Here is a 21657-nt window from a genome sequence, read left to right on the forward strand (position 1 = left end):
AAGCGCTGGTGGGAGACTGGGTCTTAACACCCTCTTGAAGGATGGGCATTAGACAATAAATACCTTTATCCTGCTTTCACAAGCAAGGGATCAAACTGCTGGGAGATGAAAAGCCTTCACCAGAGGGAATCTGTGGCACACAGGCATCAGAGCTGGATCTCCTAAATCCAAGTACACACTTTCACAAGCGCAGATGGTACAGCCTGAACAGACATTGCAGTCCAGAACCTAAACCACTGGCCATTAGCTCACCACCACAGAAATAAATGTCTCTAACTTCTGGAAACAGACAGGAATTTTCAAATTAGCATCTGCGTCTTCCAAATAAAATGAGAAAAATTGCCCATTAAATCAAATGGCAATGAAGTAGGGATTCAGCCACAGACATATTCAAGGAACCTGACACAGGGACACAAAACTGCCCAGCTCCATTAATGTAATGATGCATTTGATGAGGAAGTCACTTGGGGCATGTTAGCATGAAAACTGAAAGGATAAGATCCTATAAGCCTAATATTTCAGCACTCCAGTTTGTTTGTGCCAAGTATAATCCAACCTATGATTTAGAGCCACCACTCAGTGACAAATTCAAGATGCAAAGACCAGATCTCAGTTAACAGACTAAGAAGTTTTCCAAAGCTATCTAACCCTGAAGTAGAAACTTAAAAAAGAATTCGCCCCAGTTGTTCAAAGCCTCTCTTTTCTTGGTTATGCAACATTCAAAAAATCTTTGATTTGAAACAGGAGATGTTAAAATTTTTATAGAGTTGTCACTGAATTTGTCTGCACAGGCAGCTTTTCCAAACATCCCCATCCATCAAAATGATTCTTTGCTGATAATTAGCCTCAGAAAAATGCACTTAATCAAAGTGACATCCATTACTTTTTGCTACTGTAAATAGGACTGTGGCATCTAATGACGATTTTCTGGAAAGTATTCAGACTATTTAAATTAGGCAACAAATAAGCTTCTAATGGCACTTCTCTGAGATACAGTTTAATTTTATTTATGGGCTTTTTTTATACATGCCTCAACCCAGTTGTCAGCACTGTCCAAGAAAAGAGAATGCAGATCAAAAACTGCCATAGTCAGGACAGCAAAGATCAAAGGAATGCCACAGCTTGTGGTATAAAACAATATTTATCAATTCAGCAGATGTGCTTTCTCAGCTGCCTTTCATCAGCAAATACCAGTATTACTTCAGAACAGAAGCCTTCCTGACAGAGCCCAAACTTGCAGCATCCATGGGATGCTGCATTCAGCTCCTTCCCCCTTCCACCAGCACCCCTTGGCCTTGCTCCTACACACACAGGTACCTGTGCCTGGAGGATTCCCGTGGACAGAGGAATCATGTGCCAAGCACATGAAAGGGAAGCCAGGCACAAGCAGGTTTTGTGCCCCCAGTTCTTCACCTTCTTTTTGTTACAGGCTTGACATCTTAACCTCTGCCTTTACCACTATATTCCAGTGGTTCTGAGTGCTTTCATGACAGCAAAACATCAGTGAGATGAAAAACGCAATACTGCCATAAGAGAGCAGAAAAGATCTTTTTCTCCCAGTATTAACATTGACAAAACCTTCCAAAAAGAGGAAAAGAAACTTCTGAACCAGACAGGACTTATGCCAGACAACTGAGGCAACTGCAATGTTCCCCAAAAGAACCTTCTCTCCCCAAAGGAGAAATTACCTCCAGTTCCTGTAAGTCACATTTATGCCCTGAAACAACTGTTTGCGTCCTCTGGAAACTCAGAGCCAAATCACAGTTAATCCTGTTTCTAGAACCTAAAGACCTGCCTTGTAAAAAAGTCAAGCATGGTGTTTAAACAGAGTTGTACTGCACTGAAATACAGCTCAGCCAAGTCTTCCAGATGCCTCACGGTGGTGATTTCAAAGATGAATAAGAAGATGTTGGAAGAAGCACCTCCATCTTCCATTTGACAACTCTAGATTTGCTTGCCATTATGCTTTTCTCCCTCTGTTGCACAAATCCATTTACCTTCCCCATTCCTCTTCTAGCCAGTCTTTTCCTGTTTGCTTCCTGGTTGATTTATTACCATCCTTCACACAACATTCAAAGTATTATTTTAATTCTCATGTCAATCAGCCTACCTGCCCAAGAGTAAGCCCTGCTTAGTTAGCCTGACTGCCTTCGCCTTTTGCATTCTAAAAAGGACAGGAAAGTAGGAGCAGCCTATTTTACTTATTCCACCTCATATTCACTGATTAGTCCTTACAGTTCCTTGGGTTATCTGGACACGCTCTCTGTTCCTGTTATACCACAGCTCTCTAATTATCTACTTGTTCCAGCAAGCTCTTGTCTCCTCAAGCTCCAGCATTACCTCATTCTCTCATCTCAGCCCAGTGCTGGTGTCTCCTCAGCATCCTCTGTGATGAGGATGGATTAATACATCTCTAACAGAAGCAGTTCTAATTCCCCAGAAGCAGAGAAACCTGGATTCCCTATGGCTTCCTATCCTTTTAGGCTTCTGCTGACCCCAGAAACCTCCTCACTTTCATCGGCACGCTATCATTCTAGGGGAGTTTTTCAAAAAGACATATTTGAGACGCTAATATTTTTAGCATTGCTTTTATAAATAAATGAGTTATTTAGTGCTGTGGGTGTTTTCCTTCAGTGTTACATCTGTAAGTCCAATGTGCTCTATTTTACCATTCACAGTTCCTCATACTATGCATGTGGAGGAATTTTCCTCAGCACATTCCTGTCAATGCTGTAACAAAGCACTTCAAAGCATATCTCTGAGCTGCTTAGTATTTATAAGCACAGCAAAAAGGCTTTCTGCTTTTCATCTGCTAGCCTAAATCAGCTCCTTATTCATTTGATTTGGAACAGACTAATCTACTAGTCATAATTACTCCAGCAACTTGCTTCATCTGCAAGGTCCCAGTATCATTAACGACTTGGACTGAAACTGAAGCCTAACAGCAACACTTCCAAAAGCCTATGACAGTGGCACACCTCAATTCCCAGTGAGGTCAAGAGGACTGCATGTGAATAGCAAACGTGTGCTCATAGACTTGCATTCCCAAACACATTGTGAACTTTTCAATGTTTTCTAGATGAAGGGAAAAATCAAACAACTAAAAATATCAGCACACAAACCCAGTGAAACAAAGATACCTCGAGAAACAAGGCTAATGAATTTAACAAAATAATGCAGAGTATCTCCACACTAGAATTAAAGTGACATTCTGAATCAGAAACACTCAAATTAGAGGAAAATGAAGGTTAAGGGGTATACCAGTGAAACACAGAAAAAAGAATCTGCAGTTGCAGATTCTGTATTTCAGATCCATTTAAATACTTAAATATGAAAACTGTTAAAACTCTAAACTTCAAACTTATCCAAATGAACCATATCATAAACATTCTGCAATCCAGACATTTTCTGCAGCAAGAATTTCCTATCAACCTCTCATGTTATGCCATAAAACTGTATTAATGTTTAAGTGCCTGTTAAGAAATCTGGGCTTTTTATTACAGACTCATTTTTGAGATAGATCAATTCTCACGCAGCTAGAAAAGTTAGGAACACTTATTTAGAACATCTGTCAATCCCACATTCTCAAAGTCCAGTTAATTTTTTTTGTTTGCATGACAATCGTACACATTAAAAAAATGACATTATCTTTTAACACAGATGCACAAAAGCCTTGATGCAGGTGTATGAAATATACAGCAGCTATCCAAAGGCTAATTCACCAGCAATTAAAGGTGGTGGGTTTTTTTAACAAGAGTTACATCTCTCTCTGTGTACATCATGCAATTAATTGGTGGGAGAAGATGACAATCTTACTGACTCCCCATTAGTACTGTAGCTCCTTGAACTTTATGATATGAACAGAGTTGAAGGGAGGGTTGTTCTTGTCCCTCTCCATCTAACTGCTCTGCTCATGGAATTCACTTGCCATTCAGGCCATTGCTCCTTTTGCTTTAGCTTGCTCAACATGGTAATAAATCCCTGCCAGCCAGTACAGAAATAGCAGGCTTGGTGCTCAACCCATAAAGGCCATTTCTCTAGACAGCGCAACAAAGGGAGAGTTGTACCACATCCACAGCAGCTCTTTAGAGTTACTCCGCTCCCATCAGCATCGCCTGCTGCAAAGACAGCCTCTGAGAATAGCCTGGATGAGCCTTACCCCCTAAATAAATCTATGTGCTCAGCCCAAACTCTGCATAGGGCTTAACAGGGAGTTTCACCAGCCTCTCACATCACCAACCGTATCCCACGCATCTCCCGGACAGTGGCCCCTTTTCAACCTTGCCAACCCCTGACGGGACTCCCAGACACAGCAAGCTGTCCAGCACACCCACACACCTCAATGTCTTCTGGCCCAGTAAACCCACAACTCCCGATGTCCAGCAGCTCTGGCACGTCCACCAGCTCTGGAACACCCACACGATCCCGGTGCCTACTATCCAAGGCATCCCCCCACGCACCCCCGTTGGCCTCCATCCCCAGCACACCCACGCACATCCTAGTGCCCCCTCGCCCGGGCATGCCCACTGGCTCCTGCGCACACTTCCCAGTGCCCACAGACTCCCAGCGCTCCCGCATCCCAACGCCCGCCAGCCGCTGCGGGCCCGTAACCCCCCCGCGCCCCCAGGCCGCCGCGCCGGGGCCGGCTGTCAGCACCGCGGAGAGCTCCGCGCCGCGGGGATCAGCACCGCGGAGAGCTCCGCACCGGCGCTGTTCAGCACCGCGGAGAGCTCCGTGCCCCCCGCCCCCTCCCCCCCCGGTGGGGGTCCTCCCCGGAGCGGGGGTGTCCGCGTGTGTGCCAGGTACGTGTCCCCAGCCCCAGGTGTGTGTCCCCAGCCCCGGGGAGCGTGTGTCCCCAGGCATGTGGCTGTCTCCTTCCCCTGCTCCCGGTCTGTCCCCACGCCCCCGTCCCCCCCCGTGCGCCCCGAACCTGTCGTCGCTCTGGAAGGTCTGGTCCCCCAGCAGCAGATCGCGGAAGCGGTACCGGGGCGGCAGAGGCAGCACCTCGGACTCCAGCTCCGTCATCTTCAGGGCGGCGATGTCCAGAATGACCCCGCTCTTGCAGCTCCCACCGCCGTCCCCGTCGCCGCAGCCGCCGGGCGACGAGAGCCTGCGGGAGAAAAGGGGGCAGCGGCAATGTTGGGGGGGGGGGGGGGGGGGGGGGCGCCCTGCCCTGCCCTGCCCAACCCCGCCGCCCGCCCCGGCACCTCCTCCGGGGCCGGCCCCACGCAACCCGCACCCAGCACGCACCGCCCGGCGCTGCCCCGAACCGCGCCCCCCGCGCCGGGAGAGGCTGGCAGCCCGCCGGCTGCGATTACATTGCGGGGCAGGCGGCGGTGCCCCCCCTGCAGAACGCTCCCCCCGGGGGCATGAGTGGCGAGGGGCTCTGCCGGCCTCAGGCGAAGGGCCGGCGGGGTGGGCTCGGCGCGGAGCGCGGTCCCTCGGAGCGCCCCGCAGCCCGCTGCACAGGGCAGCGCTGGGCACAGGACATTTGCTCTTCAGCAGGCGAAAAACGGAGAGCAAGAGGAGCCAATGGAGAAGCCCATTCGCCAGGAGAGAATAAAACCGCTCGCAAGATAGATGTACAGCTGACAACCCAGCCCAGATCCACCCCCAGCCTCCCCCCGCCTTCCCCGACAAAGAAAAGTACGGATGGGAGGCAGCCAAGGCAATGGCTCCACAACCGTGCTGGAAGCAGAAGCACAACCTTCTCTCTGGACTTAAATCATCTGAACAGCCCCAGTATTAAACGAGAAACTGCAAACACTGATGAGTCAGTCATCTGTCCAGCTGCCAAGTGTCGTGGCCGGGAGGATAGATCACCCCTCCCTTGGCGTGCTGATGTCTCCGATCAAGGGACAGGGGGATTGCGATGCCTGGAAGAGACCCAAGGTGATTGCTTGGACAGACAGCTACATGCAGCCTGCCCAGCCACACAGGAAAGAGGTGAAACTCAACCAGCTCTCAACTACCGTTTCAGAGTGTTAAGAGCTTGTCTTAGGTCTCCTTTTTCAAACAACATTCACCAACCAGAACATGGGTACAACACTGCTCCCCACGTCAGCTAGAGCTACTGATTATAACAGATCAGGGTTAAGCTGAAACCTCCTTTCACAAGGCAACAAAGTCATTCCATGCTGTAAAGCCAGCATACAGACACACGGCAAGCTCACAAGTCCTGATTGTTTGGGTTCTGGCTTCACCAGTGAAAGCTATCAGTGCCATGACAGGAACTCCGATTTCATAAACCCTTTGTGGAAAGTGGGAAGGAGAGGGAGAGCTTGGAAGAGGAGATGTGGTGCCTCTGCAGTGAGCTGATGCATTGTCCCTCACATGTAACTTTGGAGTGTGAAGCAGGCAAATCGCTGAAAGGCTTCAACTCCTGTCAGATGTACTTCCAAGGGTCTCACCCAAAGCCTCTCCAACCCACTCCTACCGCCTTCCCACAGCTTTGCCACCAGTACATGCTGCATAAGCTATATACAGGCAAAAGAGCTCCAGATTAATACTAAACTGGCAATAAGGAGCTTTTTTATTTGTATTTTTTAAATGTAGGGGCTTTGCCGCTGGCTGCAGAGATGTGATCTGAGGCTCCTCAGACTGTCTTCTACTTTTAACAACTCAAACCCCTGTAAATAAGTTCCCAGCTGACCAGGTTCCAAAGTCCTTATCAGCCATTGTTTCCGAGTTTCTGGAAGAGCAACCAGCATGCAAAATTTCTGCTGAACACAGCCCCAGAAGGCAACGCAGCTCACTGTCAGCGCTTCAGGTGATTTTCACTGATGATTTTTGCCACTGAATTCTCTGCCCCCAGAGCTTTTCAATTCCTTTTAGCTGCCATATGCACACAGCAGCCAAGGCTCTGCACTGAGTAACGCATCTGTGCAGGGCCTTGGGCATCAGGGAGGTTATTCTGTGATATACATTGATCCAAAACATGGTCTTTAAGAGAAATCAAGCCAAACTCCTGTCAACTCAAGGACTCCTGCTGGATTGACTAATACAAACAGAATCTAGCTGACCATCTCTAGCTCCCATTGCAAAGGAGGATCTAACATTAACCTAATCACAAAAAAACCCACAGTTAAGTCTTTCCTCTTAGACCTCAACTATGATAAATTACACCAAAAGCACCGTTTCTCCAGGCCACTCCCAGCGAAGTTCCAGCCCAGTTGTGATTTCTTAATGCTATGAGGCCAGGACAGCAACTGGACTTTCAGAGATAGAAAATACAAATTCTTAAAAATCATCTACTTTCTTATTAAACAGCATACTTTAAAGCAGGGAGCCAGGTGCCTAACTCCAAACGTGGGTGATTATAATCGCATTTGAAGGAGACTGTAACACACAGCCATCTCCATTGATCATTAAATGCCTATTTGAAGGAGCATGTTGTTGCTTTCCCAGGGGAAAGGCCAAGTGCCACAGCTGCACGGCCACAGCCACACCGACTGCCATGTGGAAAGGGCATCTTTACACAGAGCTGCCAGCCTGTCTTGCACTCCACACAGCTCCCACTGCCTGAGGGCCAGGCAGGCAGGTCCACTGAAAGCTAAGGATGCTCAGAGCTATACACAACCATCCTCTTCAAATGTCAAACACTTGTCCTTGGGTTTTTTTAAACTCCACATGATTCTTTTCAAACCCAATTAGTCCATCTCTTTTGGCCTCAGCTCGTGGGTCAGATTAATGAAACAATGCAAATATTTACCACTGTCCTTCATTAGCGTTAAGAAATTATAGTAAAATCCAATTGTATCAGTACCTCTGGAAACACAGTTTCTGCTATGTATTTGCATCTGAGTTTTTTCTCCCATCTGCAGTAGCAGCTACATTTCAAACATACTCTTTTTTTATTCTCGCATATGAAATCATTCAGAATTTTAAAAATTTGGCACATTTGTTTATTCTGGATGAAAGTTCAGTAACACAAATATTGCATGCACCTATCTGATAAAGATGTCTATCAATTACACAGTGACTTTAAGATCTGTTGCACATCAGTGTCTTAGAAAAAAGTGCTCCTGCACACACTGCACAGAGATCTCCTGACATCGGCACAGAATTTGCAACCCTCCTCTCCGCCCAAACATAGGGATTCTGAGCTATAGAAATGCCACAGCAACCCGGCTACTTCTTCAAAGCAATAGTGGCATAAAATAAAAAATGCATGAACAAGCTTGTTTATTGCATAGTCTTCAAATACTACTGGGGGAAAAAAAAAATCCCAAAGTGGTTTATAGCTAAATACAGGACTGCAGCTTTATTTTTATCATCCCTTTCCTTCCTTCCTCCAGAACCATGTACCACTAAAAATGCACGCTGTAATCAGCATATGGAAGCCTCAACACTATTCCACTTTCTCGCTACGACACCGTCTCTCCCCCAGCTTGGCCAGCTCCCCGGCAGCGATCAGCACGCCGGGAGGGGGACACCCTACTGCTCAGCCTCTTGGGAACACGGGAACGGGGATCAAGCCGAATGTGATTCAAACCAGATCTCCCCATTGATCTCTCCTACCATTAAACTGCAGCTAGACACAGTCACCATCCCAGCATTTAGCAAACACAACTGCCCCTTGGAGCATGCTCTAGCAGGAACCTCATAGCTGCACCAACCTTGGGTTTCTTCAGCAAGCTTTCTCATGTGTGGGCTGGTCGCAATCACATTTTTCCCTTGCTGTATTTCCACCTGGGGCACACAGAAAAGCTGCACTGCTGCCAGCACCATCCTCCGAGACTGGGATTCCAGGCAGAAGACCAGTGACAGCCCACACATCTGCTTGTGTCAGCTGGGGCTATGCCTGGCCATGGGGGCTCTGCAATGTGCATGCCCTGTGGAGCTCACCAGAGGCTATCTGGGGTCCCAGTACCCAAGAGACAGCTTTGCTTCAGTTGGAACTCTACGGGCTTGCAGCTTGTTGCAATGTATTTAGGGTTTTATTATTCTTGACTATATATGTCAAAGAAGAGGAAGGACGCAACCCAAGTTCCTCTTCTGCTTCCTTGCATGCTACACACCACAGAAACCACAGAGCATCCTCCTGCTTCCCACCACAAACCAACCCCAAGCCACTCAGGGTCATCAACAGATCCCAGAATCCTACGTTCTGGTACCTGCATGACGCAAGTGCCCCAACCTGCCAGGCACCATCAGGAGCTCCAAAGCTCTCAGTGACACCCCCTTACTGAAGGCCTCCCCCGAGTGCCTTTCCCTTCCTCCTAGGGGCTGGGGTGTGCAAACAGCAGAAACAGCTGAACCTCCATTTGGGGCAAATTTTTGCATAGTCTACAGTCTAAATCCCTCCTCTCCCACTACTCCACGCTGTAAAAGGAGCCAGAGGTGTGAGGTCCTGCTGGCAGCTGTCTGTGCCAACTCCATCCTGTCTCCAGCAGGATCCCCAGGGAGTCTGGATGTGTAGCCAGGAGAGCAGGTACCTTGTGACCAAGCTCAACATCCCCCAGGCAAAACCACTTTTCCTCAAGATTTGGTACCCAGCACGTACTGCAACACTGCAGCCAGCTGCTGCTATGCCTCCTGTCACCTCTAACAGGACAGAAAGGACAACCCCTGGCTGACAGCAATGGTGGCACGAGAGTTAGACGCAGGGTCTGACCTTTCTCTTGCTGTCTGAAAAGGCATAGGGCTGTGGTACAACTTCTTAGAGGCAAAGCCAGCCTGGCCATCACCATGGCGAGGCTAAATCCAGCTTTTTGGGCAGCAGACAGGCACTGGTGGGGCAGGAGCCCCCAGCTGCTCTTTGCTGGCCCAGATCCACCATAGGGCAGCAGCGTCTAGATTGTACTCAAGGGATGGGATACTTCTTACAAGGGCTTGCAGAGCCAGCCTGCCCCAGGGCAGCAAGGACCCTGCCATGTCTTCTCCTTGCCACAGCGTTTCACCAGCTGTGGCTGCAGAATCTGGCCCTGCATCCTTGGTCCAGCAGCGAAGGTGAGCTCAGCTGCCGCCAGGCTCTCAGAGCCTATCTGGTGAACAAAGCCACACAGGAAATTCTGCTCTTTCTTTTTCTATATTTATTAAAACACACACAATCATCTTCTATTTGTTTCTCCTCCCACAGCTCTTATGGTTACCGGGTTACAGTTGTTCCCCTCCTCTCTTTTTGGTTTTTGGTTTTTTCTTCTGAGTGACTTCCCTGTGGGGTCTCCTAATGGCCCAAGTACGTGGGGAGACGCATGCTCGGTCTGCAGAGCTGGGCTGGAAGGCAGCCCCCTGCTCTGCACCAGTGACACACAACTGCTGCAGGCGTTGGCACTGCTGCCCAGATGGAGGAGAGGGCAAAGACCACGCAGGGAAGGAAAACAACAGATCTGCACACGCGTGGGCAAACACATGTGCAGGCTCGGTCCCATGACAGGCATCTCACGCACCATCACCCTTCCCCAGACAGCTCAGCAGCTTTCAGGGCAGGGTTTCCCTGCAGGGGTGTCCCTGTGGAAGAGTTAGGGTGCTCGTTTCAGGCACAGAGCTTTTCCTCTGCTACCCCCTCAGCAGCACACATTCTCTGTCCCTGGGAGCACCAGCTAACATCACTGTCGGTTATGTCTCAGCTTGACAGATGAAGAGCCCCAGATTCTTATCCCACCGTATCCTCTCTCTCCCCCAGAGGTCACACAGTGACCCAGTAATGCCGTTCATAGAGATCAGTAGTTCTGGAATGCAGATGATGTGTCCAGAGCCACGGGAGGGTCCTGTACCCTCCAGGTACCTCAATGACCTTCTGAGAGGAGCCGTGCTGGGGAGGAACACCCACGCAGGCCGGGTGATAGGGTTTTCCCCCCTCCTGAATATAGCATTAAAAACATCTATTCCATTTTCAAAGCACAAATCCCATAACCAAGTGATAAATCATTGCAAACAGAATTGACTGCCGACCTTAACAAGAAACACAAATGCTGCCGGCTGCACGGGCAGAGCCTGCCCCTGCCACACCTACGTGGAACAACCACAGGAAAGGACCATTTATTGCAGGCAGCCCCACAGATGAAACCAGGGGGACAGGAATGATGAACTCATGAACTTGCAAAGTTACTCTCTGATATTGTATGGAAAAAAGCTAAAAAGATCAGCACTAAAGCCCCAGGCACTAACACCCTGAGCTTGGTATGGAAAAGGGGAATCAGGGAAAGATGGGGGGGTCTATTTCTTTGAATAAGAACATTTTCTCTACTTCACAAACACTTCTGTGGCCACAAGCATCCACCTTCCATCTCACTTAGTTGTTTTGTCAGCTTCTTGTCACTTATATGATGGTCATGGATTTAATACTTTTTGATTCAAAGAGTTTAAAGTGCTCTGAGGGACATAAACAAGCCCATCATAACATCCAAGCCATCATTTCCAGATACTCTGAGCAGCTTTGGCCCAAATCATGTTTTGTGGGTACAACACCTGCAGAACACACATACACACACAGATGTACACACACAATATATGAAGCACTCAGTCTCCCAGATGAAACTCCTGCATCTAAATTTACATCTCCACAGACAGTCGGACTGCTCACATCAGGGGCTGCTGTTGGTCCAAACTTCTACAGAACTGCTGAGCCCCGTGACAAACCCATCCATCGTTTCACTTGCGACAAGCACAGGCAATTTAGCACCACAGGCCTCATGGAAAGATTAGCATTTTGTGTATTTCATGTTGAAAATTAACAGGAAGCATGAGTCAGTGCAAAGCTCCACAAGCCTTCCTCCCGCTGGCAATGCTATTTTCTAGAAGATATAAGTAGAAATTGTACCCTCCAGGTCCAGAGCCGTTTTTCTTATTAGACAACCCTGTATTAGCAATTCAGCCCCATGTCTCCCCATTCCCTTCTGACCTGATGCACGTGTACGCCTTGTACAACAGGACAAAACTCAGGGAAGGCAAAGCCCCGCTGAGAAACCTTTTCACTCCTCTCTGATCCCAACAGCAGCACATCAAGCAGACGAGTGGCACAGGCAGGCTCAGCTCCTCCAGCTCTGACAGCTGGGAGGCCAGTGAAGCCATCCATAGGTGGCCCTGCCAAGGGCAAGGGAGCCAGGAGGAGCAAGCCACAGCCAGCCCCTTCCTCAAGAGCATCCTGCAAGGAGGGCCTGGGCAGTGCTGGGGTGCTTCCAAAGGTAAACCAGTCATGGTGATGTCCCTGGTGACTGCAAAGCCTCAGTGACACTGGGAGGAAGGAGGGAGGGGAAGAACATCCTACACAGCCTTGGCTCCTGGCAGCTGGGGGGACTTGGTTCCTCTCCTCAAGGCTGGGCTGGGGCTGCCACATGGCCAGGTTTCATCCCTTGACGTGCACCTCGTTCTGCAGCACACTACCTTGATCCCAATGCCTTCCTGACACCCATCCCTGCGCTCCCGCTCTCTGTTCCTCTGCCAGAGGCACAGGTATGTGCCACGGTGGGGAGGGGACAGAGGGGACACCCGCAGCCCTGGGAGCCCTTTCTACCTGTGCACCAAGCCTCCAGTTTCCCCCTCGCTATTTTACTTCTGGCATTGCATGTCCCATCCTTCCCTTTTGCAGAGGTTTGTGAGACAACTGCAACCGTGTGGGATGAAGAACAGGCTGAAGATGGCAGGGGAGGGCTGATGGGGAGGAGGATGAGAAGCACAGGAGAAGGCATGCACCATGGGCCACCCACAGCAAGCCCAAACTCCCATCCCTTAGCAAGAGTGCATTGCAGACATTGATGCAATTCAAAAAACACCCCCCAACTTCTGGCAGCAAACAGGCTTCAGCCCCTCTCAAAGAACCTCCTGGAAGGAAAAGGCACTTGTCTCCTCATCTTTGCTTGGCAACATTAAGTAGTACCAAAAGAAAAAGCTGAAGAAAGTGCAGTGGCTAGTGGAGGGAACCAACCTGGGCTCCAGCTCCCAAGCCCACCAGCTTCCAGGCACCACTGAATTCTCAGGGGTTTTGATTTTGTGACCACTGTGTCTGTCACCCAGATGCTGGTGCCCAGGGCAGAGCAGGACACAGGACACTTGCAAATCGAGTGCAAGGCAGCTCGGATGATCACTTACAGCACAACAAGCCGACCCCTGCTTTCCTAAGGCCACAGCTCTGCCCCGACCCCAGTGTCCTTGGGCAAGGGTCCCCAGGGTCTCGCTCCTGCAGCCAGGAGGGCTCCTGCTGCAGGAGGATGGGCAGGACCTCCCTCGCTTGCCTTCCTCCAGAGGTGAAGATTCCCCACGGGAGGCAAACCACTGACACCAGGGATCTGCAGCCAAGGATAGGACAGGCACAACGCTCCAGCCAAGCTCTGCCTGCAGCCAGCCACCCAGCCCCACCCTTCCCTCCAGGGACAGGCTCAGGAGCACCCACAGCATCCTTCCCAGCATCTCGGCCATGCGCAGCCTCAGAAGGAGGGGAAAATCCAAAACACACTCAGCCTGCTGAGGCAAAGTCACTAACCCTGCTGGAAAACTCCTGACCCAGCAATCTTCAGGGCTATTTATGGATTAAAACATTAAAGTATACCTTCCTTGTAGGAGCTATATGCTGCGGAGCAAATTTCCCAGAGTACCCAGACCTTTCCCAGCAAAGGACACGACCCTTTTTTTCCATCACGGTGCTGGGTTTGCAAGGCAGCCTGGGAGCACGTGCAAGTTCATTTAAAAGCAGAATCATCCCCAATGCTCAGGAAATCAAGCAACCAGGACTCACGCTTGTGGAAGCAAGAAATGGTCCCTCACTGCGAGGCCCCATCAGTCTCACTGGGGACTTTGGAGGCTTGGCACACCAGATTCCCCTGGGAAACCACCCGGCCTTTAATGACAGGGTGCTGTTGCACACAGGGATAACACCAGGCTCATGATTCATGCCAACCAACTGTGAAAAATCTTAAACCTAAACAGATTATTAAGCTAAAAAGAGAGCAATTCACTTGTCACAGCCTCCAGCTCTGCTCCTGGAGCCAATAGCCAGCCCTCTACTATTACCTGCTTAAGAAGGGGAATATAACTCCTACCAACACTACAGCAAGTCTCCACACCTCAGCCACTCCTCTATTCAAGGCCGTTTGGCATCGCCTCTCCCCGTGCAGCTACACTCGCTGCCCAGACTTACCCCTCGGCTGTCCCACGGGTCCCTGCTCCAGCAGCTGGCACCATGAGGAGGGTCAGAAAGCCAATTGGGTCTCACCCAGTTATAATTCTCCCCCAAGGACTCTTCTTAGTCCCCACAAATCCTAATGCTCCATCACAGCCTGGCTCCTGCTAGTGCACCCTTCTGCAGGCAATGGCAGCTTCTCCAGCCCAGGGGACAAGCTCACTTCTAGCAAAAGCAAGGTTTAAAAGTCCTTTGCCCTCCTGCTGTTGCCCAATCCGTTTTTTCCTGGGGCTTCCCCTCCCACATGGAGCTTACCTGGGACCAATGTCACCCTCTCCACCTTGGGAACCAGCCAAAATCCTCATTGTGGTAGATGGCTGGTTACAAGCAGGACAATGCTATTTGTTCCCAGCTCTCATCAGGATGAGCAAGGAGACGCTGTCAAGGCAGAGCTCATTACTCTCGAAAATCACTATTCACAGGAGCGGATCTGGTATCCCACCGCACACGATCCTGGCGGCGTCTCACTCCCCCTCACCCCAAGCTGTTATACCCTCTACCAAATTTGCCAGTGCCCAGTATTTTTCAGGCTCACGTCAAAAAAAGAAAAAGGCTGCGAGATCAGGAAGGTGCTAATTCTTGCTAATGATCTGCTGGGAAAATTCTCCTGCTACAAGCAGCTAGGGATGAAGCATGGAGAAGAAACTTCTCTGCGCTTCAGACCCCTGCAGAACACTCCCTTCTATTGAAAGCAAAAAATAATAGAGAGACGTGGGAGGAGGAAGAGTCTTTTCACACTGTTCAGGGATACAAAGACTTACAGAAATAAACCCAGAGAGGCAGGCTTGTCAACCCACCTGCCAGACCAGGACGCAACAGGACGAAGAGGGGGATGTCTCCTGCATTAGAAGACAGGAGACAAACAGGAGAACACTGAAACAAACATCTTCTGTGTGGTCCCACAAGGGTCTCTGTTATTCCAGGGATACAGAAGTGATCGCGATGACTGCAAATCACCCAGCATGCTCAAATATAAACCTGACTGTAAACAGTTGCGGGAGGATCTTGCAGCACTGACTGACCCAACGATAAAATGTCAGATGAAAATTAGCATCAATAAATTATCAAAAAAATCAATAAAAAATTAGATCAGAGAAAAAAAAAAAAACAACCAACCAAACAACAAAAAACCTAACCCAAAAGGGGGCCAGGGAGGGGCAGGGAATCACCTTCCTGCACAAGCACTAGAAGTTCTGCAAATTAGCACTTAGAAAAGAGCCAAAGTCACACTAGACAACACCACAAAGCCAACAGCTGCCTGTCTGGGGTGGCCAAAACCCAAAATGTCAGCCGAGGCTGTTACACTACAGATACACCTACCACAGAGCCACACACACTTGTGGTTCCCCCTTCAGAGATGATACACATCAGATGCACAGAGAAGGGCAGAGATAACTATGGGGTTTAAAAGCGTTTTGTACAAGGAAAGACTCAATAGACCAGGAGGAGTCTTTAGCCTGGAAAGAGCTGTGATGAAAGGCAGGTGAAGTCAGAGTGGAGTACCAGGGAGCAAGCACATCACAAGAGCTGTAGGAACCCAGGGAAATCACAGGGCAGCAGGCTCAAAGGAAAAGCAGCATGTTTTCCCACAGAGCAGCTGCAGCACAGAATTCATACCCTTTTGCAGAGGCAGAAAGTATTGATGGGTTCAAGAGGGACCAGGTAAATGCCAGGGGAGGCATCCATCCATGCCTTCGAAGCACAACCTCCAGCTCAGGATCCCAGTCTGAGAGGCTGCAGCAGTACAGCTCCGGGAAGGGTTGCTCTGTCCCTGCCCTCTGTCCCTGTCACCGGCCACTGTCAAAGGACACCAGGCCAGAGGCACTTGTGCTCTTCGCCTTTTTTTATTCATAAGAAGGATGAATGAGATGTTCCACACTCCAGCACAGTTTGGCATGGATGCAAAAGAAACACTAACAGGCTCCAAAACAAATGGAGTTCAGCACTTGGGAACCAGGCGTGGAGGTCAGGGAGAGGTCGCTGATGGAGAATTGGGAGGATTCAAATAGATGCCGTAAATATTTTTGCAGAGCAGATAGAGCCCTGAGCGCAGGCAATGACCTACTTTGCTGTTCTCCAGCAAAGGGTGACACAGCCACGCCAGAACCCAACGGTATTTTCTAAGGAGGACATTCAGCATGTTGGGTCCTTTGTTAAATGGGATAGCGGGGGGGTCACAAAACCTCTTCCCACTGACCCAGGTGTGCTGGCAGGCACTCCCCTGTGGCGGTTTTTGCAGCACGACCTGCTGACAGCCCTGTTGAGCCCCCGATTGCAGCCTCCTGTCAGAGCCACATGCGTCCCTTTACTCATCAGCTGAGGAAAACAAGAGCAGAATTCCTTCTTATCTCTGCTCCATAAACACTCTGAAAACACAGGGTGTTTGGATCTGCAGTGTTAGGGTTCCTTGTTGCGGTTTCTCCTGGAACAGCGAGGCCAGGATCCCCACGGGCAGCCAGAGCAACAGTTGTTGCAATCCACAAGGCTGACTTTTTGGAAGCTGATAAATGTCTAAGCTAGTAATCTTGCCTGGAGGAACTGGTTATTAATTAGCTACAGAGTCTGGTTCAGCGTGAGCTCTGCCAAAGAAGCATCTTCCCATTCATCTCCGGAAAATGGAAAACATAGGAGAGAACAACAGGCTCTCAGCTGCAGGGACCATCCCTGTGCTCAACGGAGACATCCCATTTGATACATCTCCAGCAGGAGAAGCCATCCTGGGTCTGGATGAGTGTTCACACTGAGCAAGAATCCAGTTTCACCAAAGCTTTTTTCTTCTGTGTTTTGTTTTGGTTTGGGGTTGTTGGGGTTTTTTTTCATTCATATCCCTCACGGATTCAGAACAACTTTCCCAAGTTCTCTCATACAGACACAGCCCTGGGAAACCACTGACCACCTCGGGTTCAGCGAGGTCAGCAGGCAAACACCTGCCCTTGGACCCAGAGGCTTTGACCAGAAGGTGCCTATAGGCATTTTTAACCTTGCTGTGATTTCTAGGGTCTGAAAGTACCATCTGTCCTGGCTGCCCCATCAGGTGGGACTGAGGACAGACCCCACCACAGCACAGCCCCTACCAAACCAAGCCCCCTCTAGCTGGGGCTCCATAAGCACGCCCAGAGCTGCCATGCCAGCAGTGCTCACAGGTCTCTCTGGCTGCTGCTCTCCAGTCCCCAACCTCGGCTTTTCAAGCACTTGCACCAGAGCAGCTGCTTCAGCTGGGACCCACCTTCCCTCCATGTCCCACTCCCAAATCCATGCCAAGGTACCCAGATCTGCCTCGCTTGGCACAGGACATCTACCGTTTACTGCAAGTATAAACAGCAGCGCTGAACCAAAGCAGAGTGGCATCATCCAGCAGACAGCCAGACCTCCCCTAAGAGACACTAAAACCAGACACGAGAAAAGCAACATACGTCTAATGCAAAGGTGTGATCTTCCTAAGCAGCTTCTCCAGGTATCATCGTGCATGCCTCCTCCTTCCATCTTTTTCTTCTTAAATAAGCCATAGTAGCTGGAGGTAGCGGATGGGAAAACCAAGTTTCTTCTCGCACGTCCCTGCTTCTCCTGCAGGCACCCGTACTTGTGCAGGATATTTTTGCATGAGTTCTTCCATATGGCTGCTCATCCATCACTGCTTCTTCCCAGAGTGCCCTTACATGGCCAAGGCAGAGGAAGCAGAGCTGCTGGCCGGAGGAAATCCTCTGTTCCCCTAAATGACCGACTTGCTCCTTGTACAAACATTTACTCAGATTTCCCACGAGGCAGGAAAGTAAAATTTAGGCTGTTTGTACCCTCTGGGTGCCAGAAATGTGTATTTGCTCTACAAACATACTTTCAAGTGCTTTTACGGTTAACCCCTTGCTTTCCAACTGGAAGGGACTTACAGGACCATTGTCCCCTTGTAAAGAGGGCTAGGAGAAAGCACACAGACATTCACACACATGCCTCCACACTCAGGCAGCTGAGAAGATGGAATATCTCTTTAACAGCTTTTAAGCCATCTCTAGATTTGCTAAGCAAGGGGATAATAGAGGCCTCCATTTATTTTAACAGAGCCAGCTCAGCTGAGGTCCCCTTGAACATTTAACAGAAGGTACACTGAACGTGTTACACATCTTCCCTGCTCAGATGGATCCTGGTTCTCACATCCTTTGCACACACCTCTGGTTGCTGGTCTGCCATCGCACCTACAGCTATGAATGTATGCCTGCAAGAGCGGAGTGCAGGCAAGCTGAGGAGCCCACGGAGGACTCCTGAGCCCTTACCTCCCCGCAGAATCCTGCACCCATTAGACACAAACCTCACATCAGACACAGGCAGGGTGCTGCCTCCACAGCTCTTTCAACTGAACAGATGTAAAACTCACGGGAGGTGAGGAGGAAACTCGTACCAGGCAGAGGCTGAGCGATAGCAGGATGTTAAATGTGGATGATCACCCACTAAAAGGGGACGCGCACCTCCTAGTCCAAGAAGAGGAAACCAAACAGCAGATTAGCCAGTAAACCCCCTGGGATCATCTAATGGGGGAGACCGGTGCTTATTGCTCCCTGCTCCCACACATTCCTCTTTAGCCTGTTTGCAGCAGTCATTTTCTGCTGCTTCAGCTGAACACACTGAAAAAGTACATTAGAGACCCAGGCTGCTCCGAGCTGGGGCTGGGGGAAACGGGCAGCTGCAGGCAGAGCTGCCAAGTCCTGAGGGCTCCAGCCAGCTCGTTCAACATTTCTGGAAGGGCAGCAAATGCAGAGGCAGCAAGACAAGCCACGGAAAGCAATGGCATTTCAACCTCTCTGGAGCCAGAGGGGGTTAGAAACACATTGCGCTGTATCATAATAATTAGAAAGCAAAGCTCTTCTATTCAGATTGAAAGAGACAGACGAGAAAGACCTTTGGACAAAGATTTTGTTGTTGCGCATTAGATGAGGATAAATGACCCCGAGCAGTACTGCAGTGTAAGTAATAAGGAGCAATAATTGCTGTCTGAGCTGAGTAACTCATCATTTTCCCGTAAAGTTGGAGTCTAAACCCTCAGCAAGCTGCTGCCTCTAGCCTGACCCTCATCCCCCCACATGCACAGACACACGCGATAACCTCCTCAAGGATATCACTTCTGCAAACACACCAAGTACAGCTGCAAAACAAGGAAATGGGGTTTGGTGAAGGCACTATGGCTCCACAGGCACCCTGGCACACCCAAGACAACCAAAGGGTGCCCTCAGGAGTTGGGCAGTCCCGGTTCCTGAGGCACTGCGGTGCCCTGGATGTGCTGGACACCGCACCTCTGACAGAGAGGACAGTGGGGGAAATGACGAGGGACTTAATCCCAAGAAGAAATATTCAAGGATTTTACCAGTTGTCCGGTCAGGGATTATGTACGGAAAGTTAAAGAGTTCACCAAACAGACTCCTTTTTCCATCTAGGCTTTTAGGAGTAAAAGATGGTCTCCCTAAATCCTAATCAGCAGATGTCAACATAGAAAACCCCAGCAGCCCGGCTTAGGGCACAAACCCAGCCAAGGTCCCTCACCTGCCAAGAGTTAATGGATACACACACTTCATTTGCTCATTTAAGGTGACATTTGATGGGTGTGACAGTCAGAAGAGCCACGCTGGTAAAAACAATGATATATATTATCAGGAATTATCAGGAAAAGCTGGGATACTTCAGCAATAAGCACTCGTCCCCGTGTAAGCCACGTCTGCTGCTGCCTGGGCACAAGAGTACAGTGGCACCGGGCCCCTGTGATCCCCTTGGAGCAGCTCTTGACTTCCACAGCCCCTCCCTTGTACTGGACATTATGACTTTGGCATAAAACCAGCGCAGAGCTGGCGCGCAGGCTGCGATGCGCCTAGGGAAATGCAGCCTTTTCGCCTGCATGCGTGCCAGTCCTCTGCCTTTGGGGTGGCTCGGCCAAACCAGCTCCTCCAAAACGCTGCCTGACCCACACCCCACAGAGCACAGCCTCGGTGGAGTGGCAGCATCGACCCTTTGCCATGAAGGATACAACTGGGAACAGCCTAGGGACCTCCGAGCATCCCTGTACCCAGGCAGCCTCCAACGACTCCACTCCCTCGGCGGTGTTGCCCAGAGGGGCGTTCGCAGGGGACCCCAGCCAGGCCTGGAAGTGTCACGCTAACTTTCTTCCAGGGGAAGAAAAGTGGGAATGCTGGTGGGGATCGGGGGGGGGGGGCGAGGGTCCTACCGGGCAGAGCCTGGCTCCCCCCGAAGGGTGCCGGTGGCTGCGCGGGGCTCTCCGGGAGGGGAGGGCAGGGGACCGGGGCGGGGGCAGGGGACCAGGACAGAGGGACGGCGGCGGGGGACGAGGGCGGGGGGACCGGGGCGGGGGGGACGAGGGGAAAGGGACGGGGGACCGGGGCGGGGGAAGGGGGACCGGGGAAGGGGGACCAGGCTCCCCTCGGCTCCGCACGGGGCACCCTGCCGACCCCCCCAGCCCCCAGCTCGCCGCGACGGCGGCTCTGGCAGCCCCGGGGACATACCCCCGCCCCCCACGGCCCGACCCCCGCCGGCAGCCCCCGACCCCCCCCAGCCGCGTCCCACCGCCGGGTACCTGTGGGCGCTGCCATCGTCGTCGAGGAAGGAGCGGTTGGTGTAGCCCCCGGCCCCGCCGGCCGCCCTGCCCTCCGCCGGCCCCGCCGGCTTGTAGACCCCCTGCAGGCTCCGCTCCTCGCCCGCGAGCGGCATCGCCGCGGCGGCGGGGGGGCGCGGGGCGGCGCGGCGGAGCGCAGCATGGGCGCCACGCGCTGCCGGGGGCGCCGGCCGGGGGCTGCCGGCCGCGGGCAGAGCCACCGCCACCGCCACGGCCACCGCCACCGCCGCCGCCCATCACGGCAGCCCGCGGGCCGGCCGGGCGCTCCGCATGCCGCGGCCGAGGGGGGGGGGCGGGGGGGGAGGCTGGGGGCAGCAACAGGTGCCTCGGGTATGCGGGGCTGGGGGCGCCGCACCGGGCGGGGGCGGGGGGGTCCTGCCCTGGGCGCACCGGCGGAGCGGCGCCGCCCGCTCCCCCCCGCGCTGCCCGCCGGGACGCCACCTCGCTGCGCCCCCCCCCGCGCCGGCCGGGCCCCCCGCCCCGCCGCTGCCCCACGGCGCCCCCTGCCGGCCCAGCCGGGCCCTGCCCGCACCCTGCCCCGCGGGGCTCGGCCTGCCTGGGCTTTCCTTTTAAAAATTGTTTCTTTGTAAAATTTTTTTCTTTTAATTTTATTTTATTTTATTATATTATATTCTGATTTATTCTATTCTATTCTGATTTATTCTATTCTGATTTATTCTATTCTGATTTATTCTATTGTATTCTGGTTTATTTCATTCTATTCTGCTTTATTTTATTTTATTCTAATTTATTCTATTTTAATTTATTCTATTCTATTTTTTTGCTAGCTGGGTAAATATTTGTGTTGGGCACTGTGCCCTGGGGCTGTGCCCCAGCAAACAGGCCGGCCCAGCTCCCACCTGCCGGGCCACCCCAGTGCCACGTTGATCTTTGGGTGTCTCTGCTGCAATAACACGGCCCCACTGCAGGA

At 51.2% G+C, this 21657-nt stretch overlaps 1 protein-coding gene across 6 annotated transcripts in view; it reads right to left on the reverse strand.

Annotated features, from left to right (window-relative positions):
- KCNT1 (potassium sodium-activated channel subfamily T member 1) overlaps positions 1-21175 on the reverse strand; it is a 90624-nt gene extending 69449 nt beyond the window's left edge. For 5 of the 6 annotated variants that reach the window (XR_008733821.1, XM_055720198.1, XM_055720197.1 and 2 more), the window contains exons 1-2: positions 20688-21175; positions 4931-5110 (exon numbers count right to left, since the gene is read on the reverse strand). Coding sequence is in view for 5 of the 6 variants with exons in the window: in XM_055720198.1 (XP_055576173.1) it covers positions 4931-5110; positions 20688-20821 (314 nt within the window). In the remaining variant the exon portion in view is untranslated. Of the gene's footprint in view, positions 1-4930; positions 5111-17532; positions 17797-20687 lie in introns of those variants that run through there. The other variant, XM_055720202.1, reaches the window with a different exon arrangement.
- Positions 21176-21657: the final 482 nt, after the last annotated feature.

Source organism: Falco cherrug, chromosome 9 (assembly GCF_023634085.1).
Source record: "Falco cherrug isolate bFalChe1 chromosome 9, bFalChe1.pri, whole genome shotgun sequence".
NCBI classification, from domain to species: Eukaryota; Metazoa; Chordata; class Aves; order Falconiformes; family Falconidae; genus Falco; species Falco cherrug.